We start from the raw sequence: 15,683 nt of genomic DNA, 5'->3' as shown, positions 1-15,683 counted from the left end.
CTCTGAGAATCCCCCGCAGGGCACTGTGAGCCACAGAGTCCATATGTCAACAAGCAGGAACCGCCACTCAAGTCTGCCTGTGCAGATCCACCCTCCTCCACTTAAAGCATTTTGCAGAGTTGTACCAGCCAGGACAGACCCACTAATCCAGAGCCTTGAGAAACTTTATACTCCCCAACTGAGATTTTTTTAAACTACCTCAGAAATCTCTCAGTCAGAACATGCTATATCATGTTTAGGTGGAAGCTAGCGAGCTAACTTCCTGCTAACTTCTAACTCAGTTAAACTTCATAAATTCTGTTTTCATGGATGCCTGGATGTTAAACTTCATTGTTACACCTGGTAAAGCAGCAACGCTGATCATTTTATTAAAGATGAAAGAATTTAGACCGTTTTTAACTCTCAGTGATGCCGCAGTGTTTGTGTGACTTTGGGACCTGAAGCTGACGGAGTTTAGGACCCAGATTACTCTGTGAGTAAAGTAATTAATTACTTAGTTACTTTTTAAAAACACGATTTACAACCTGAGTAGCTGATAAAGCGATAGATCTTTCATCCCAATTCTACTTTTTCTGCATAATCCATCATACAAAATGTGATCAGATGGAAAAGTCTCTTTTTAAAACTTGTTTTATTAGTTTTAATCTTTTAACTTTATGCATCAAGCAAAAATTTAATTATATGCAACATTCTCTGACTGGAAGAAATTAGTTTAACATTTAAACCTATTTTCTGCACATTCCAGCTCATAAAATAAAATATTTTGTGTTTACACTCAGTCTTTCAAGTAGATGCAAGTAAAACACAGCAGAAAATAAATAAAGTGAAAGACTCAGCGGTCCTGTTGCTCTATTTTCACCTGTAAAGCAGGAGTGGGGCAGGCGGAGGTTTACCCTGGTGCAGGTGTGCCGCGGTCAGTGGAAGAATCCGTGAGTTTCTCTGTGAGTTTCCCATTACGTCGTAGCTACTCGGTGCTTGTTGGAAGTTTAGGGGTTTTTTCGCTGTAAAAAGAAGTTTTCTTCCCACGCACAGCGGACACTAATGTTTTTGTCACTTTTTATGGAATCAAACTCAAAGTAAGGTCAGTACTTCCACGCTTTAAACGCTGCACGCTCATACTCTCTCCCACAATCGATATATCAAATCAAATTTCAAATTCACATTTTTATTTGTCACGTACACAGTCATACACAGTACGATATGCAGTGAAATGCTTAGACAACTGCTCGTGACCTAAAGAAAAAAAAGGAAAGGGCTATGAATAAGATAGGGAATAAATATGAAAAACTAAAAAGTGTAAATTTAACTAGGAAGGAATAAAATATAAGAATATAAAAAATGAAATAACTGTACAACACAAATTAGAATGAAGGGTAAATTTAACTGGGAAAGAATAAGATAAAATATATAAATTAAAGTTGAAAATAAAATAACTGTACAACAAAATACACAATCTAGAACTATATAAGAATGTATGAAGAAATATAAATAAATAAATATATATATACACACACAATAACAGCAGCTGTACAAGTATTAACTGGAAATGAAGAATATAGTGACCAGTGTTGTGCAATCCACATTATGATCCACTGTTGATCTGCACACAGCTGTTGTCACTAACGGCGCACTCGCTTACGTCACTGTCGTGAGACATTCTCGCAAAAAAATCACGGTTTTAGTAACGCAGTAACGCAGCGTTCCTACGGGAAAGTAACGGTAATCTAATTACCATTTTTGCAATAGTAATCCCTTACTTTACTCGTTACTTGAAAAAAGTAATCAGATTACAGTAACGCCCATCTCTGCTCAAGACACAAGAGAAAACTAAGCTTGATAAAAAGCGAGACGTTTATTTGGCTGAAAAACATGAAGACAAAAACAAAGCGAGGCGAACAGGGGGCGAGAACTAAAACTGAAACCTAAACTAGGAATGACTATGATAATTAGAACATGACAGTGAACGGGAACATGTGAAACGTGGACATGAAGAAAACTAAATCTGACATGCGCATGAACCTGAGGAGGAAGAGAAGAAGGAATGAAGAGAGGAAGTTTCTGTGACCTGACTTGAAATAAACAGACAACCCGAGGACTTAAATACACAAGAGGGTAGTGGAAACACCCGGGGAGACACAGCTGACACAAATGAACACGACGCCACAGAGAAAGTAAAACAAAACACATTGAACATGGAAACACTAGACTCTTCAAAACCAAGCAGGAAACACGGAGAGACGTGACAACACCAGCTTGACAATATGGAACACACAGACATACGCACAACTGAAAGTAAAACACTGAGGACAAGAAAAGACTTGTTATTAAGGAGTTACAGAAGAAACAAAAGCTAGAATGAAACACAACTAAATCCTAACTAATAATAGCAGCACACTATTTCCAATATAACAGAAGAAATCAAACTGTCTGAAACGTGATAAGTATCAATTCAGTCAGTAACATGGAGAACAGAAAATGTCGAGAGCCTGGAGATGCAGTTAGTTTGCCCCAAAAGAAATGATTTGGTAAAGGACTGCAGCTAGCCTCTGAGCCACATAGGCTGTGTGCACAATGCAGCAGTAACAGCTTTAGTTGATAATCAGCCAGAAACACGCATGCAGTGGCCTTTCTTTTCCAGGACAGGGGTACTAAAGGGTTAAAGTGTTTCAGCCATAAATGCAGATGCTGCAGATCCACACACACACACTCTGCCTGCACTGCGTGTTGCATTTAAATGTGACACTGATTTAATTTGTCAGCAGAGAAGAAGAGCAGCAGAAAGGAGGAGAAGATGATGTATCATTCATTGCTGAAGGAAGAACGAACACAAAGATGTTCTGCTTTTCTTTCCTGTCCTCTCTGAAAGATGCCCTCTGCTGGTTAGAGCTCATAACAACACTGACCTGGTCAGCTGATCCTTAAGCCAACACCAACTGAACCCAGATGTTCTGTTGTTCAACATACAAACTAAACACCTCCTGACCAGTCAGCTCGGTGTGCAGATTGAGATTGTCTTGTTAGAGACCGCAGTGACAGTCAGTTTTTGGGCGTCGGGCCAAATTAGGCTCACCTCGGGGGGAGGAATGTCTCACAAGCTGTTTTCTAACTCAGTGATCAGATCAATGAAAGTTTCCAGCTGTTTAAACTATTTGTGGTCTGAGGGTAGCCCTACTGCAAGCTAGAAAGAATAAAAGAAGCTGGAACACAAGCCTTTACCTGTTTGTTTGTTTTTACTTAATAAATATAGTTGATATAAAGCATCAAAGTTGTTATATTTGGTAAAACCAGATTAATGAAACATTTCCTGAATATGGTGAACGGGTTTTTAGTCCACACCTCTGAACTGCCCGTACACTGTCTATGGATCACCATGTTGCCTTTTCCTTGTTTTTGTTTTATATTGTTAAAAAATACATTAAAAATATTGTACATGTACAAGCATTACAGAGAGCCTCATGGCTTCCCAGCATGTACTGGGGCAGGGAACCGATCACTTTCATTTTACTCTTACTGGTCTAGCTTCCCCTAGTATTGACACGTTTGTAATAACATGCCTGATGTGACTGCAGGTGATGCATAAGCTTGTGATTACCATCACTGTTTTGTTCCTTTGTTTTCTGTGGTGAGGGAGCTTAGTCTCAAATTGTAGCTCTTAATTTATCTGCCATTATCTGTCATCTGTATATATATGTAAAAACAACAACATCCAGCACGCCCCTGCGGGCGGTTTATCCTTCAAGCTCGGGTCCTCTACCAGAGGCCTGGGAGCTTGAGGGTCCTGCGCAGTATCTTAGCTGTTCCCAGAACTGCGCTCTTCTGGACAGAGATCTCCGATGTTATTCCCGGGATCTGCTGGAGCCACTCGCCTAGCTTGGGAGTCACCGCACCTAGTGCTCCGATTACCACGGGGACCACCGTTACCTTCACCCTCCACATCCTCTCGACCTCTTCTCTGAGCCCTTGGTATTTCTCCAGCTTCTCGTGTTCCTTCTTCCTGATATTGCTGTCATTCGGAACCGCTACATCGATCACTACGGCCGTCTTCTTCTGTTTGTCTACCACCACTATGTCCGGTTGCTGTCTTTCAGTCCAGCTTTGTCCAGCCACTGGTAGGATTTCTGGATATCAGCCACCTCCTCTATCTGCCGGTGGTACATACCGTGCAGGGGCCTGTCCTTCCATGATGGCTCACAAACTGACTTTACAAAATACAGGACGACTGACGCTGATGGCTCAACGATCCAGCGACGAGTAGAGCAGACTCGCCCTCTTAAGAAGGGTTCCAATCTTTCATGATCAGCGACAGATGTGCTGATCACCTCCAGGTGTGTAGGCCAGGGGCAGGAGCCCATACTGAGCTCCGCCCCGGCAGGAGAAAGAGAGAATGGAAGAGGGCGAGAGAGAAAGGGAGAGCACAGGTGAGAGAGAAAGGTAAACAAAAACAAAGCACCTGACGGCTGTCAGCTGACGAGGAGCGGAGACCATGACAGATATCAACCATCTATTCTCTTCAGTTTATCCTTTTCAGGGCGTGGGGGGGCTGGATCTATCCCAGCTGTCTTAGAGCGAGGGGCAGGGCACACCCTGGACAGGTCGCCAGTCTGTCGCAGGGCTAACACATAGACACAGACAACCATTTGCACCTATGGGCAATTTAGAGTTTCCAATTAACCTATCCTCCCTCCCAGAGTACCCGGAGAGAACCCACACAAACATGGGGCGAACATGCAAACTCAACCCAGAAAGACCCCAACCTGATGGTGGACTGACTCAGGACCTTCTTTCTGTGAGGCAACAGTGCTATCCACTGTGCCACAGTGCTGAATATCAAGGACTCACTGAAACGATCTGTGTTGTGTTGTAGATGTAATGTACTGTGAATGGACCGGCCTTCACAAGCAGAGACGCAAGGAGGCGTGGCATCTCATTCTACCCAATCAGCATCGAAGAGTGACATGGCTCCGGCCAATGATAAGCTGTGAAAGTAGACCAACACCACCCATTCAGGTGAGTATTTATCACATCAATGTTACAAAGTGATCAACACAATGAACACTTTTTGATGCAGATGTGCTTCTAGCTAGATAGATAAACCCTGAACTGAATTATAAACTTAAATTACAACCCCCAAGTTACCTCTCAGCCTGATGGCTGGTGTTAGAGTAAGAGGAGCCAGATAAGAGCAAGATGTCCTGGTTAGAGATGTCTTGAATGTGTTGAACGGGAGTCAGGGTGACCTTATACGAGATGAGCAGCAGTTTCACCTACCTGGAGTTTGGAGGAATTGCTGTTCCTGGTGCTGAGTGGCTGATGTGAGACAGGTGAACAGGTGTTGTGGTCAGAACCCATCTCTCTCACGGTCTTTCAGCAGTGTGTTTCTGGACCTGTTCGTCCCTCTCAGCTCTGCACTGAAAAGTGTCCTGTGTTACCTCTCCAGGTGAGTCTCCAGCTGATCTGTCCATCAGTTTGTCTTTCTGTCCATTCAAGCTGTGCTAATCACATCTCTTCTCTTTCAGGTGATCAAAGAAGTTCAGCCTTTTTTTTCTTCACAATTTTCTTCCAGATTCACTTTGCTGACAAACTACAGACACAGTAAGACAGCGTGTCTCTCAGTATGTCTCTGTTCATCTGTTGTTTGTGTAAATGTGTGTGTCAGCCATAAACAGAAGCACACTGTGTGTATGAAATGCCTTTGAGCCATGAGAGCAGATTGAAACACTGAAATCTTTGTTTACGCGGACGAAATCAACCATGTGGCAAATGAATATTTCACTGTTGATTATGATGTGCTGTATAAAGTAAATGATGGCCATAAATATCTCGTGTCCATCATACACAATAATTCACTCCTGTTTCTGTCTGTGTTTTTGGCACAGATACATAGATATGTTGAAGGCCAGGTTGAGAGCTTTAGCCAGATGTTGAGCTTGATGATCCAAAGCTCTTAGACGGCACTAGCTACCCTGTCTTACATTTGAGTCCTGGGACTGACAAGGCTATCTGCTGCCTGCTTCAGTGAGAGAGGGATGGTGCATGTTGTAATGGAAATTAGGCATTTGTTGGAAACTTAAAGAGAAGATGCCACAGATACTCAGCGAGAAATTAATACTTTGTAAAACTGCCATTCATACCACACTGATATGCAGTTCAGGTACCTCAGCTGGAAGGGTTATACATCTTTTATTTTTATTTTTCTTTGGCCGCCTGTCCCGTTTGGTTCTTTTGCCATCAGAATTATTGTCTGAAGGCAAAGAGAGAAGCCCAATGGAATTACTTTACCAAGTGGACCTTCCCTGCCTTGCCGTATTGGTCCATTTGATTGACCTTTGTTGTTATTATTTATTTATTTTATTTTATTTTCAGTTGTTACAGACGGGACAGACATCACCGGGGGGAGGGAGGGAAACAACAGAGGAATAGTGATGAAGGGCAAAGAAGGGGGGGGGGGGGGCAAAAAATGTATATCACCTGGATCACCTGTTAAGAGAAAAAAAGAGAGAAAACAAGCAAACAAAAACTAATAAAAAGCAATATAATAAACACAACACCATCGTGGTACTCTATGTGTATATAGCAGTAAACATAAAATATTGAATATTATTGTGCAGCATGTTAGATCAACAGCGTACAGTGTGCTTTGAGGTAGGAGGCAAAAAGGGTGTAGTTTTGAGGCATTGAAGATGATAACAGTGGGTGGGTTATATTCTTAAATTTAGTTACAGCGCTTTCAGAAAGACATCTACTGTGATAAAGTCTACTATCCACTGCTGTGTAATCAATTACTGTAAATGTAAATGTTATGTTGGTCCCAACTTTTCTATAAGGCAGAGTAAATCAATCAATCAGTCAATTTGATCATTTATTAAGTCATGTCCATGGCACAAAAAGGGTTGGGGGACCCTGGGTTAAATTATCCAGAGAGCAAATAGCCTAATGTACCTCTGAGGGTCCTGACTCTATTGCACAGCAAGTTCATGTTGGTAGCATCCCTTGTCTGTTTCCCTCTGAATGATTGATCAGAAAAATCTGCCCTACTTCTTTCCTGTCTACACCTCAAGGCAGATCCCATTGGAGTACAGATGGAGCTGTGTAAAATGTAAAATGACCTTCATGATCATTAGGTTTTTGTTTATACAGCACCAGTTCACAACAACAGCCATCTTAAGGCACTTAAAGCTGAAGGATGTTAAAAATAAATAAATAGCAAAGCAGGTAGAAAGAAGCCATCAAACATACTGATCATTTGCGTTTAAACTTCACCTGCTGTCTGACAGAGGTAAAGGAGCATGAAGTCATGAATCTATAAGAATTCTTTAAAAAGTGGAAATCAATGATTTTAGAGTAGAACTCCTTCTTGAATCAAATCAGAAGTTAACCCTTTAGTTCACCGTGTTTCAACTCTTGAGCAGTAAAAGTTAGGGTGTGAGTAGGTTTGGTCAGGATTAGGTTAGTCTGCAGAGCAAAACAGATCTGACTTCATCATCCTGTCACTGATCGTTTCTGACATCACGCTCCCATGACCCATGTTTCTGTTGTCACAATGTTTCATCTTCTCACAGAGTATCAAACATTGAGCCTTAGGAATTCTGTTCATCTGTCACATATTTTTAGCTTGTTACATTTTTACTCTCACAGTCAAACTAGGAAGAGAGTTGTTACTGAGCAGATAAATTAGAGTTCAAGGGTCAAAGGAGAGCCACTTGGCTTGTTTGACTGTTTTCCTTGCAGTTCTTCAATGAGTTCACCTGTTGGAGAAAGTCTGTGCTGCCCAGTTCAGATCCAGGTATCCTGTATGGGCAATACGTTTTATTTGTTTTGTTTGTCAGGGAAACGAGGAACGGGTGGAGGAAAGCTTTCCTATCAAGGAGCATTACTGCTGAGGACAAAGAAACCAGAAGACAGACAGGTGAGGATCCATTTAAATCAAAATAAAACTCAGATAATTCTAGCAAAATTACAACCTTTCTTTCTGTAAAGACACAGCTGTTTAACACAAAATCACCTGAAATGGGCATCTTTCCATTATCTGGGTTCAACATCAATCAGGATACTGAGTCACACAAAGCTGGCCACAGTCACACAAACCTGAAACCCAGTAGGCGACCCCCTGGCAACTGTAGGTCTCAAAGGAAATATGTATATTCCTAGACTGGTTGGTGAGTGGTTTTTGGAAGTTGTTAGGTTAAATGGGTCTTAAAGAGAAAGCTCCACCAAAAACCTCCTTAAAATCGCTTTGATCATTTACTTTAGCCCATAGCTTGTCTAGAAGAGATGCACTTGTCTGCAAACATTCACCATTTACTTTAGGAGGAGCTCTAATGAAGCATGAGATAGGACGATGCAAAGTAGAAAAGAGAGAACCTTCTCTATTTTCAGTTTGTGTTACACTTTCTGCAGTGTCATTACCACTTAGGGAATAGTTTCAGTGTTCACAGATAAAACAGCATCCTACAAACTACTAACAACCACATCAACATGCTAGCAACCAAAGCAACTGCAAGGCGTTTTTTTGTGCAGCACCATATACAGTATCTCCTTGAGGTCAATTTCATTCTAGCATCTGCCAGTAACTTTACTCAATCACTCTGGAACTGGTCACAGGAGGGACATCAAATGAATGACTAATGTTCATTTGATGAGGGTTATAGATGTTTTTCTTTTTTTTTCTTTTTTTTTCTTTTTTGCAGTCTGAAACAGTCTGAAATAGGGATGCACCGATACCGATACTGGTATCGGGTATCGGGACCAATACTGTAAAATGTGTGTGTACTCATACTCGTAAAAGTTAACCGATACCATGAACCGATACTAACTTATTTCATTAATCAGATGGTGGCATGTCATTTCTGTTGTAGTTCTTTAGATTGGCCACTAGGGGGACATCTCGCGCTAAACAGGCACAGGGTTAGGCGAGTCAGACTGGCGGCTCCAGATAAAAAAAGAGAAACTGGAGGCTTCTGTAGTTAGACTAAAAACAAAATGTCAGCAGTGTGGACCGGAACAGCCAACTTTAACTCAGGTTTTGGAAAAGTGATGAAAAATGTCAAGAGAAAATCCACGGGCAGTTAAAACAACAGAGGCTCTGACTCATTTTATCGCTCTGGATGACCAGCCAATGCCAGTCGTGGAAAACATAGGATTCTTCTCAGCACACTTGAGCCGCGATATGAAATTCCCAGCCGCCCACACATCAGGGAGATAATGGTGCCAAAACTTTCTGAAGAGGTAAAGACAGCAGTGTGTGCGCGATGTCAGTCCTCTGTTTAACGTCACAGTGGACTGATGATCCACGGGCAGATGGGGAGTTCGTCAGTGCCAAATACTTTCGTTATTTTGTTTGTTTGTTTGTTTACAATATGGACACTCTGCAATAATTTAACAGAAGTGCTTATTTTTCACTTGAAATTTTTTTGTGGTCATTTTTATTAAGATTTTATTTTTTATCGGCAGAGAATAAAATAAAACCTGTCTTTCAATTCATTGCATTTGTGTGTGTGTGTGTGTGTGTGTGTGTGTGTGTGTGTGTGTGTGTGTGTGGTAGAAGTATCGGTTTTTGTACTCTGTATTGGCAAGTACTCAGATCCAAGTATCGGTATCGTATCGGTTTGTAAAAATTGGTATCGTTGCATCTCTAGTCTGAAAGTAACGTCTTGATGCATGCTCAATCATCCAGGTAAGTTGATTCTGTTCATCTGGACGTGGCATTTTCAGTGGGAGAAACGTTTCGTCACTCATCCACGTGACTCCTTCCAACCTTATAAACAGTACCTTAAGTGTTTGTTGGTTTTGTTGTTGTTGTTGATGATGATCAATGGTCATGGCAATTTGCGTGTTACGTATCAAGGAACTGACCTTCCAGCCCGTTGTTCACCAGTGGGACAGTTTCAGTCATTGTGCAAATGTCCTGTTTATAAGGTTGGAAACTTGCAGTCAGCCGAGAGTGGATGAGTGATGAAACATTTCTCCCGCTGAAAACGTCCAGATGAACAGAATCAAACTTTTGGGAGTCTGAAAGTAAAGAATATGAAAACAGAATTCAAATATAGCCTTAGATTACTGTGTAAAGCCAAAAACTACAAACAAAAGCCCCATTTTTTTATCTATACTTTGATGCTTGTAGAGCAATAACATTGTTGTGTGTGTGTGTCTGCTGCAGTGTGTCAGTGTGTCTGTACACAAAGAAGAGGATGATGATGAAGAGGAGGAGGACATAAGAGAAGGAAGAAGGAAAGACAAGCGCCCTGTCGCCTCAACTCCTGTGCCTGGGTCCCCATGGTAACCATTGTTCTGTAACATTATTGTTGTTATTGATGATTATTGATTTTTCAGACATGTTTTAGCCTAAATTCATTAAAAATTCATCAGTGGCTGATCTGGACGTTTCCACTGTTTGTACTGTGACTCCTCTCTGGTGTTACCAAGGCAACCATGAACCGATGCAGTCGTCTGGTTGTTTTGTGTTTTAAAGGTAAGACTGCAAACAAAAAATACAACGGCGCTGAGGATGCTGATTGTACAGACTGTCATCTGTGGGTCTGAGAAAAATCATGCCCCTCAGTCTGTAGCAACTATAACTTCACTTTTCTGTTTTTCAGGTCATGTTTGTGTTACTGTATGAATACAAAAGTTGAATCATTTAATCACAGAATATTTGTCTTGTTTTATTAGAGAATGACAGAGCAGTCATCCATCTTTACCATTATCTTCCACAGCCACTCAGCTCCTGGATTTAGTTGAACCATTTAAGCTCCTGGAGTCGTGAACCTGAACTTACTGGACACTGTCATATGCCTCTCCCCTGTCCTGATTTATGTCCCTGTCCTGTCCATTTTCAACATTGAAGCCGGTGTACCCGGAGGGAACCCACACAAACATGGGGAGAACATGCAAACTCCACACAGAAAGAGCCCAGGCCTGATGGGGAAATTGAACACAAGATTCAAGATTCAAGAGCTTTATTGTCAATATAGTAGTATACACAGTGTACAGTGTACCAAAATGCTGTTTCACCCTAAGCCCCCCATGGTGTATTTATAAATATATAAAGGATATATCTCCAAGAGATATAAAACTAGGAATTAGAAATAAATAACATGCTAAATTTCGGTAAAATTAAGGGATAAAAAGGTACTAATTACTAACTATACAATTCTATACAATACTATAATGGTAACTATATAATATTAACTGTGCGATAAACAAAGACAGGACAGAGATAATACAAAGTGGAATGTGCAGTAGGTATTGAGCAGTGTTGGGACTAACGCGTTATTAAATAACGCGTTACAGTAACTACGTTATTATTGTGGTAACGAGCACGGTAACTAGTTATTATTCCAAAATCAGGAACGCGTTACTCGTTACTGGGATTTAGATAGGCTCGTTATTCGTTACTTCGTGTGGTGGCTATCGCGGAGCTTCCACAGATTCAGTAACATTAGCAAGTGGTGGAGGCCAGCAGGTGGATGAAGGAAAAGGGACGCAGAAGGAAAAGAGACCCGAGGCGGCCGCCGGTCCAAGTGTGAACTGAACTTCAGGTAAGAAGTTATGACCTGCAGTCTCTCTGGGTCAGATATAAACCAAGTTTAGTTGGAGTTTATTTTCGTTGTGCTGACTTTTTCCTACTGCGTGCTAGCTAGCATGACGGAGTTTCTATACAGCTGGGTGGTGCTATGATGTTACTGATGTTGAACTTTATTTTGTTCATAAGTTATTAGAGTTGCCAACCGTCCCGTCTGGTGTTCAGAGAAAATATTACGCGTTTCTTATTGAGGTGAAAAGGAACAGTTTGTCCCGTAATTCAGCTACAATGAAAAAGGCACAAAGCTGGAGTTACTCTGTGTTTACGCTGCACAGCTGCCTCTTCTTCTCTCATTCTCCCCCCTCTCTCTCCTGTTTCTACTTCAATCATGAATCTGATCAGTGATCAGCTGATCGGCTCTCTTGTTTGTTTATCTCCCACTTTGCGCAAGAAAGAAGAAACCAGCGGATGTCGCGCTAAACAACAGCAGCACGTTAAAGCTTGATCAGCTGTTGTTAGAATTTATTTAATATTAATTTCTAGTATCAGCTGATGTTTGCTGGAGCCACAGCTGTAAAGCTGCTGGTCATGATGCCGGTTTGGATATGTGGTGAGAGGGAAACATGAAGATGAAACCAGGAGATGTCCTTACTGGATCATCAGAGCTGAACAGGTGATGGAGAAACAGGTTTACTTTTTAGGTGACATGGATGAGTTGAAGTTATGAACTGTTTCTGAGAGACAAATAACACCAGGATCCTTTTCTAAGTAGCTGACAGCTGGTAACTGTGCAGGGGCGGGTCTAGCAAAGTGTTGCCAGGGTGGCATGTAGGGCATTAACAGGGAGAGGGGGGCACAAAGAAATACTTTTCTTTCTTATTCTCATTTAAAATGTCTCGCTTTTAAAAAATAATTATCTGAATCTTACAACAAACGATTGATAGATTGATGCATATATACCATCAGAACAGTGAACATCACTGTCACAACAGTGTTTATTTTCATTCAAAGGCTTTATGATTTTTCCTATAATGGCGGCCGGTCTCTAGTCAAAATGCCTGGGCCAATTTTCTGTCCCAGTCCAGCCCTGTATGCAGCTCATCTGCAGTCTGCTGTTACCTACATCTTCCTATTCAGAAGGCAGAATTTCCGAGTTCTGAGTACAATCAAAGCACCACGACTGCAGTTTTTGTGTTGGATGTAAAAGGCGCACATGACGCTGTGACGTAGGCTAGAATCATGGCAGCAGTCAATGACGGTCCAGGCGTGGGATTTCTCTCGTGGAAATGTGCACATTATCTTTTCCTTTCTGTTGGTAGGTGGCACAGTGCACTGTGGCAAGTAAGCAAGCTAGAAGACTGGCAAAGTTATGGAAGCAACACATTAACAAGAGAATTCTGAGTAAAACCAAAGTTACTTTCCCTAGTAACTAGTTACTTTGAAAGTAACGAGTAACTTGAAGTAACTGAGTTACTTTTGAGAGAAGTAACTAGTAATGTAACTAAGTTACTATTTTAAAGTAACTTACCCAACACTGGTATTGAATACCAGTTTCAAGTTTTTGTCGTCCTTGCCTCTCCTTTCGAACCCTCTTTTTTGACTTTTGCATTGCACTCCTCATTCTCTTGGTATTATGCTCATCGCTCTTGTCAGATCGCTTAGCTGTTGGTGGCTCTGCTTTGTCGGGCAGTAAGTCTACCCAGTCCTCCCAGGACCTGGATAACGTCTTCCAGAGGTGGCGTGGATCACAGCAACCTAAGCCGTTTGCGACGCACTACGAGTAGAGACATGGCGCCCATGAAACAGATGGCTCTACTAAATGTAAGGTCGCTGGTGAATAAGACTTTTGTTTTAAATGGCTTTTTCCTCACCTCGGGGCTGGACGTTTTGTTCCTGACGGAGACTTGATTTCGCCCTGGTGAGTCGTTCGCCTTCTCGGAGGTTCTTCCTCCAGACTGTGCCTTCTTCAGCTCACCTAGGCTTACGGGCAGAGGTGGTAGCTTAACCTTGGTTTTTGAAAATAAACATAAAATTCGGCAGCTCCCCTCCCCTACCTCCCCTGCCTTTGGAGTTCAATTATTGGATATGGCCGATTCTTCTAAAACTCTACCGACCGCCGAAATACAACAAGGCTTTTATTCATGACTTTGCATGACTATTAGGATCTGTTCTTTTTAAATATGAAGAGAACTGTTAACAACAAATGCAACTGATGGAAGTGGAATAAAGCTGTTAAATGGAGAAGTACGGCTGGAGTTGTTGGACTGTAACAGGTTTCATTCATAACAGTGGCATCGCGTCACCCCCGCCAACGAACACCTCAGAGACTTCAAGCGTAGGCTTAGCCTCTACACATACATTTACATTCATATACATGTACCCAGAGTACTTCCATACAATACATACCCCATAATCGTTATACCATATTTAATAAGCAAACCTATTTATACTATAGTAAGTATATGTGTGTATCTACCCATCTATCAGTGATGTGGTTACTTTCATATATATCGATGTGCATGTACACGCCGAGGCATGTTTGAAAGGAGCTGTTAAGTGCACAAAATATGTGTTATTAGGGCTGCCACAAACGATTATTTTGATAGTCGACTAGTCACCGATTATTTATGCGATTAGTCGACTAATCAGATCATCATCATCATCCAAAATAAACAAAAAGTCCTTCAAAAATAAAATGCAGCAACCATCACTGGACGTAAAACTACAGCTTATTGCACCAGCAGCATCTGCTCTTATATAACTATCATTAGCTTACAGCTTTAAGCTTTTAAGGTGCTAACTAACAATAAAGACAAGATGATAGTTTATTCAATTTTAATGAAATTTGCAGATTGTTTCGGTGAAGTTTAATAAACTCCTTGCTATCTAAAATATAACAGGACACCGGAGTATATTCTCCAGCATCTCACACTTCTGATAATCAGCTGTCTGCTTGACGTTTATTCAGCTGTGTAAAAACTATAACTTTAATCTCAGCCAAACCGATTTACTCAGGAACAAATAAAATACAAAAAAAAAAAAAAAAAAGCCAAACAACAACATTTTTAAGTTATCTAAGTGACTCATATATATTTAACCTGAGTCGCGAAAGACGGCGGTGGGTTTGAAAACAATTTGCGGGGAGTCCGGTGTTCTCACCGCGCTAGTGACCTAGCCCCCGGCTAGCTATCGAGCTAGTGGGTAACAGAAGTCTCTGAAAACGTCGGAGCGCTTTTGAAAATATGTGGTGTCCTGATAAACTGAGCCGATATTTGAGGTTTACACAGCTACATTCTCGCCTGAAAATATGTTAAACGTTTATTTTGTGACCCAGAAAGAATAATAAGAGTAATATTAAAACTAACTAGCTGCCGCCATTGTTGGAAACTGAGCTGGGCCGCGCTATGAATTCTGGGACACAGCTGCTTCTTCTTGTTCGGGGTTTAACGGCAGCTGGCATCCTTGTACATGCAGTGCTGCCATCTTCTGTTTCAGTCCGTTATTACACTCTTAATTCCTGCTACTTATTCCTGCGTCTTTTGCGATCTTACAAAGCTTCAAACGACACGTCGACTATTAAATCAGTCGTCGACGATTTTGATAGTCGACGTAATCGTGACTAGTCGACAAATCGTGGCAGCCCTATGTGTTATACAGACATTCTTTTATTTTTTCGATCTTTTGTTTGTATTCTTCTCTGTGAGACTGAAGCCGCACATAATTAGCTTGTCAGTAAGGATCAATAATCAGAGATGTTTCAGCCCTGTTTGACCTCCACCCTATCAAAAGTCTTCATGGGAGGAGACTCAAGATGGTGCTCAGGGTAGATGATTCACTTCTGAAGATTGGCCCTTATCTAGAGGGCAGTGAGGCTCATAGTATGACCCTCGTTTCGTGATTCACCCATGTGTGCATGTGTGTCTTCAGGTGTGTGGTCTGGACTGGAGATGACAGAGTGTTCTTCTTCAATCCCACAATCCATCTCTCTGTGTGGGAGAGACCAGGAGAGCTGATTGATCGAGACATCAGCCGCATCATCGAGGACCCGCCCCATAAGAGAAAGAAGACCTCACCTTCAGGTCTGACCCTCACCTCTCTATCCTTCACCTGTGTCTCAACTGTCTCACTTCACTCTTTAACTATGGATTTTACATCTTCCTGA

General features: G+C 41.6%; 1 protein-coding gene across 5 annotated transcripts in view; it reads left to right on the top strand.

Annotated features, from left to right (window-relative positions):
• Nucleotides 1-15,683, top strand: part of tcerg1l (transcription elongation regulator 1 like) — an 84,854-nt gene that overhangs the window by 48,734 nt on the left and 20,437 nt on the right. For 4 of the 5 annotated variants that reach the window (XM_085417206.1, XM_085417208.1, XM_085417207.1 and 1 more), the window contains exons 6-11: nucleotides 4,865-5,007; nucleotides 5,369-5,437; nucleotides 5,517-5,592; nucleotides 7,827-7,906; nucleotides 10,157-10,275; nucleotides 15,449-15,600. In XM_085417206.1, coding sequence (XP_085273332.1) covers nucleotides 4,865-5,007; nucleotides 5,369-5,437; nucleotides 5,517-5,592; nucleotides 7,827-7,906; nucleotides 10,157-10,275; nucleotides 15,449-15,600 — 639 coding nt within the window. The remainder of the gene's footprint in view (nucleotides 1-4,864; nucleotides 5,008-5,368; nucleotides 5,438-5,516; nucleotides 5,593-7,826; nucleotides 7,907-10,156; nucleotides 10,276-15,448; nucleotides 15,601-15,683) is intronic. The other variant, XM_085417209.1, reaches the window with a different exon arrangement.

This window comes from Rhamphochromis longiceps, linkage group LG8, assembly GCF_057381845.1.
Source record: "Rhamphochromis longiceps isolate RC_006_pf linkage group LG8, R_longiceps_female_GT1.1, whole genome shotgun sequence".
Lineage (NCBI taxonomy): Eukaryota > Metazoa > Chordata > Actinopteri > Cichliformes > Cichlidae > Rhamphochromis > Rhamphochromis longiceps.
Note: the sequence above shows the minus strand (reverse complement) of the source record. Positions and strands in the feature narration are given on the sequence as shown.